The 6,000-nt window shown below is 40.3% G+C and overlaps 1 protein-coding gene across 1 annotated transcript in view; it reads left to right on the top strand.

The window, feature by feature from the left end:
• The first annotated feature begins 2,847 nt into the window (after positions 1-2,847).
• Positions 2,848-6,000, top strand: part of LOC139933051 (glypican-6-like) — a 78,189-nt gene continuing 75,036 nt past the window's right edge. Inside the window, exon 1 of the mRNA XM_071927042.2 lies at positions 2,848-3,023. Coding sequence (XP_071783143.1) covers positions 2,873-3,023 — 151 coding nt within the window. The 5' untranslated portion in view covers positions 2,848-2,872. The remainder of the gene's footprint in view (positions 3,024-6,000) is intronic.

Genomic DNA, 6,000 nt, shown 5'->3' with positions numbered 1-6,000 from the left:
CAAGAGGAACAGTGGGTCAACTTTTTACTCTGTCGCCATTAATCGTGGGGGTCAGGGGAATTTGCTAATCCTATCTACATGTATTTTGTGCATTTGGAAGAGGCTTGCGACTGTGTTCCCCGAGGTATTGTGTGGGAAGTGATGCCAGAGTATGGGGTCGCTGCTGCGAGCCATTCGGTCCCTATACACTTGGATCGAGAGCTGTGTTCACATTCTTGGCATTTAAGTCAAGTTTGTTGGATATCAAAGTGCAGCTGAGGTCTGGATTCGGTGACATTAGGGTGGCATCTCTGCTTGCGGATGATGCCGTCCTTCTGGCTTCATCGCACTCTGCACTGGAGTAATTTGCAGCTGAGTGTGATGCAGTGAAGATGAGGATCAGCGCCTCCAAGTCTGTGGCCATGGCTGTCTCAGAGAAAAAGGTAGCTTGTCCCACCCAAGTGAGGGGTGAGCAACTGGAGGTGTATTAGGTGAATCAGCTGCAATAATGTGGCTGTTGTATCGGACCGGGGTGGTGAAGAGAGAGCTGAACCACAAAGCAAAGCCCTCGATCTTTGCTCTGACCTTCACCTATGACCACAAGCTCTGGGTAATGACCAAAAAAATGGCTGAAATGAGGTTTCTCCGCTGGGTGGCCTCATTCTTTGTGACAGGGTGAGGAGCTCAGCGATATGGGAGAACCGGTGCTGAGCCGCTACTCCTCCACATTGAGAGTACCTGGTTTGAGGACCTGATAAGGATTCGCCTCCCTTTGGAGGTGTACCAGGCACAACCAACTAGGAGGAGACATGGGGCAGACCCAGGACACACTGGAGGGACGATACCTGGGGATCCCCCACCAGAAGTTGGAGGAAGTTGCTGGGGAAATGGAAAAGTGGCTGGAAAATGGATGGCTGGACGGATGGATAAATTGTATTTCATTAGCAGTATTGAGGTTGAAATAAAATAACTAACTTTTTAAAATGTATTTATCTGCAAAATAAAATAGAATCAAATACACAAGCACTCACACATGCATACAGACAGCAATGCATGCACACCTACACGTGCACATGCGCACACACACACACACACACACACACACACACACACACTCCCAACGACTGGTACAAAGACACTTGGGAATATCGGCAGGTATGTGATTCACATGCTCAATAAAGTTTGGTTCATTTAGATGTTTCTTTTTCAAAGAGTAGTTCCCTTTTTAAGTGTTTCTTATGTTGTCAGCCCGATAGCCAACCCGGTTTGTGAATTTGTGATGATTTTTCCAGCCTCTACCCAGCTAACCATGCCCACGTTTTATAATAAACAATAATTAAAAATCTGTTTCTCAAAGTGAAGGTGATATGATATCTTATAAAACTGGAATAATGCTTTTTTTTCCCCTCAACACTCCTCCCTATAGAGACCTGCCTCCCCCTAAACCTACGCCTATGGGTATCTGAACCAGACAAGTCACCATCGCTATTACATTTCTGGCAAAATGCTGCATGCCAATAGGAATACTTTGCACAGTGATGGCAGCCATGTTAATCCACTGTTGATCTACCCTGGGATCAAGCTGCTCCAAAATCAATAAAGCCCTGCAAGCATGGCACATGGTCTCCATAGCATCCTTTACATCCTCTAGTTAATTCAGTTTGATTTTATGCTACTGCTGGTATTTCATTTCAGTGTCAGATAAATGTGAAAATAATTAAAGATTTACATTTTGTCAGACGTTCCTTAGAATAGGACTATAAAAATGCATGCAAATTGCACATTATACTTTAGAGATAGAAAATGGAAGTAAAATTAATGATCAAGACAAAATTATAAAAGAAGTGAACAGAGCTTACATCCATGTTGACACTGCATCGCAAATGCTATCCTAGAGAAGTTAAAACATAATTTATATCAATGTTTAAAATAACACAGAATCACTAATGTTCCCCAACAAACAATCACTATCCTTTCGATAGGGATTTATAGTGAGACTGTGATATTCAGTTGTGAGTTTAAAATTAACTTATTGTACTTTATACTATTTTTTTTTTTATCCTGTATGTATCATTATAATATTCCAAAAATATTCCTATAGGGACTATTGCTGTAATATTTGCTTTTCTTACTACAAGTCTTTTTCATCAAGTTATATTAGAGAAGACGTAATGATAGGCGAGGATGTAAGCAGTTTACCCACCTTTTAATTTACAGAATAGAGTTTACCCACGTTTATAGGCTGACATAAATTTTTATGATAGAAATTAATGGTGTCCATCATACTAAGTAGTATTACATTGATGTTCTATGAACAAAGGGTCTTAGAGGGGAAAAAATCAATGAATGCGTCTTATGATGACCATTGACTGGAGGTCATGGCTCACCCACCTTTTTTATTTACCGCTACATTACTGGTGATGGGTGACGAGCCTACACAGCAGCACCCAGTGAGGATGAGTCTGGATTCCACTCCGTATTTTGTGTCCTGCTTCGCCTTCCCAGCGCATCTGATCTGAGCTCAGAGCGCTCCCCTCAACACAGCATTCCTACTTTCACACAGCCACCAAGCTCGTCCTATTAGGCGATGTCGTCTGGTGAGTGAAGTTGAGTGAACACGTCGGGAAACGGATTGCCTGGATTCATGTGGCACCTCCATACATACTCACAGTCCTCTTTTCTGCGGCGTCGGGGGACTTTTAATCTTTCTCCGTTGCGACATAAACCCGTTTTGCTTTAGGAAATGTGTTGATAGACATTGATAGTTGTGAGAAGTGGCAACCACTAAACGCCCAATCATTAAGTACCTGCGGATTTGCTGCAGGGGAGTTTTTCCAGCAAGCGGGATACTGCAGAGGACCTTTAAAAATAAGGATTTTCAAAGAAGTGAACAATGCTCAGACTAGAGACCATCATTTGCACTTTTTCTGTGCTCTCTGTTGCAGCAAGGGCAGATTTTAAAGCACGGAATTGCACCGAGGTTAGAGACGCTTGTATTGTGAAAGGCTTCAGCTTTGCACATGTTCCTCTTCAGGAGATACCAGGTAAGGCTGGACTGAGTGCGCCCCGTCAATTAGTCTGCACACGACCTGCCAAATCTAGCGCCAGAAATAGCCCAGGGACCCAAAACGGGCTGTAATGAAATTAATAAGTCTAGACTAAATGTTTGGTTCTGAAGGGAAAAGTTAAGAATAGTGATATCCTACAGCAATTTAAATAACGATGCACTATCATCAGTATTAGGTGTCGTGAGGGCGATTTGAAATGCTGCCTTAGCGCTGCAGGCATCTTGGTGATTCCACATGAAACGCATCAGGCTAAACGGTTCACCATGCAGCACTTCAACCACCTGTCACCCACAAAGTTGCCGTGAGTCTAATAATTGACGAAAGTTTTATAGCTCACACTCGGGATACACTCAATTGGCAAAACAATTGACATGGCTGAATTATGACCGACAGCTGGAGTCATGCATAGATCCACATGCCGAACTATGCTACAGCTTGCATTGCGTCTTTAAAATCAATGAAAAGCAAAGCGGCAGGCCTGCAAAAATAATAAGGAAGCCTTTAAAATAAAACGCCTGACCAACCGCAACATTAGACCTATCCGTTTATGTGAGGTCATCTATATTAATGATTAAGTAATCATACTGGATAACAGCATTCAATCAGTATCAATTTTGAACGTGATGAGGAGAATGCTCCAGCTTTTGTTATAGATTTGTCTGCATGTGTCCAGTAGAGGTCTCCTAGTGTGCTAACCTACCAGGGATAATGAATGGTGAACTCAGCAGATTAACTCCTGTCCTGTGAAAATTAAGTGATAATGTGAGGGGGGGAAAGTGCTGGCTTGCAATAGTTAATCAGTAGTCCATCTGTGACCATAATTCACTTATTCCACATTATATAAGCCACTACCTGCAATTATCTGAAGTATGTGCTATAGAATTAAAAGAGGACCATATGTATCAGGGACCTGTGACAGCAAAAGGCACAATGGACAGAGATCATGCATGCAAATTATACCTGTTTAATAATTTTTAGGTTAGATGCTGGCTGTCACTGGTTCTAGACTGATGCAACACAGGTTTTTATACCAGCTCCAAATATTTGAGTAGTTACTCAGCAATCAGTTGTAGTAATCTAGATATTAGTAATAGAATAGCTCTGGTAAAGTCAAAGTCGAAGCTCTGGTAAAATCATGTTTTATACACTAGTAATTGATTTTTCAAATGTTAAAGGATTTAGAGGATATAAATGTTATATGATTTTATAGGATAGTAATGTTATAGGATTATACAGGATACTAATGTTATAGGATTATACAAGTTATAGAATTCTTGGTCATGCTTGAGTTCAAATTCAATTTTGTGATTTCATAATAATATTTTTTCTGTTCATACACTTTGTATAGCTTTTATTAATGTGATTATATATGCATCTCAAGAGAAGTATTTAGCAGCTTAGTTGTTATTTCATATTACCTCAGGTGAGTGGTTTGTCTGTTCAGGTCGTCATTGTCATGCTTCTGGGCCCATGATTCACCCAATAAAGCAAGAAATCTGGCACAAGAAAAAGGCTGCATATTTGATAACAGGCACACCTGCTCATTGATGGGTTGAATAGCTAACTGATTAAATTCTCTAGATCTGTGTCTCTGACATCGCATCTAATCTCCCAAATGAGTGAAAAATTCAATCTCTCTCATCTCTGAATGATGTCGCCCCGTATAAAGGTCTTTTGATCTCCTCTATGAATGAGTCATAACCTTATATGTCTGTCGGAGAGATAATGCATTATCAACACCTCAGCAAATTTGCGCAATGATGGGCATGTCCTTCATGCTTGTGACTTAACATTATTGCCTCTCACTCATGCAAACAACGTTAGAACCAAGCCAATCCTTTGCTTAAGTAAAAGTAGGAATACCTTGATAAAAAAAGTATCTGGTAAAAGTATAATGTCCTCCATTCAAAAATAGATTTAAGTTAAAGTGTTAAAGTATTTTCTATAAAAGGTACATGTTCGCTACAGAGATGTTCAATTTTTTATGTGTTCATCTCTGTAGATTAACACAATCTATCTATTGTTTTTAAAAAGTTGCTGGTCAGTTTAGGCTTTTACTGACCTGAGTGAGTTGTTTTGAAATTGAAAAACTGAATGAAATGATGAAATTAAACATTTTGGATGCTAAACCAGTTTCATCAAAGTAACTTTGAACTGCATGTGTTAAATAGTTTTTTATGGAAACATTTTACTATTGCTTTGAAATATAGTTGAATAAGAATATAAAGTTCCCTAAAATTCCCTAAAATTGAAATACTCAAGGAAAGTACAAGTACTCCAAGTGTACTCAAGCACACCAGTCAAGTAGAAATGCTAATAGTTACATGCATGATTAGCCATTGGGGATTTGGGAATTTTACTGACAGATTACCATACAACACATTTACGACACACATGTTGTGTAGCCTAGATGTGCATGATATATAGGTCGGTTTATAACATCAGCTGTATAGGAGGTGCCACTGGAGCTGATGGGGCTTAAGTGCCCAAGTCCATATGCCAGAAATGTAGCATCTTCAGTGATGACATTAGCTTTCAGTTAATACTCCGGCACTTCTAGATTAGTTGGCCCTTCTGGGAGTCAATACAGAGCAGGTGTTGGTTCACTTCATGGACTTGATGAAGTTTCCCATGTAGCCTGTTGTTTCAGTCAGCCTTCCAGCTGCCATCACATTCTCTTCGCTCACTGTGTGGGGAGCTGTTAACTTTCCTGTTACTGGTCCACCTCTAAACATGACGCTTTCACTGCCCTTATGTAAAAATATGTTAAGTGACTACTCTGTGCTGTGTTATCACTTGAAGTCTGTCACATTCTGATAAGGAGAGCCATCAAAATCAAATTGTGGTGATAGAGGGATGTGTGTGCTATCGCTGCCTTTGATGTAAGTTGCCTCAGAGAAATTGCCTTATTAGACATCAAATTAGACTGAACACACTGGAAGTCTCTTATCAA

The sequence above is a fragment of the Centroberyx gerrardi genome, chromosome 10, assembly GCF_048128805.1.
Source record: "Centroberyx gerrardi isolate f3 chromosome 10, fCenGer3.hap1.cur.20231027, whole genome shotgun sequence".
Lineage (NCBI taxonomy): Eukaryota > Metazoa > Chordata > Actinopteri > Beryciformes > Berycidae > Centroberyx > Centroberyx gerrardi.
Note: the sequence above shows the minus strand (reverse complement) of the source record. Positions and strands in the feature narration are given on the sequence as shown.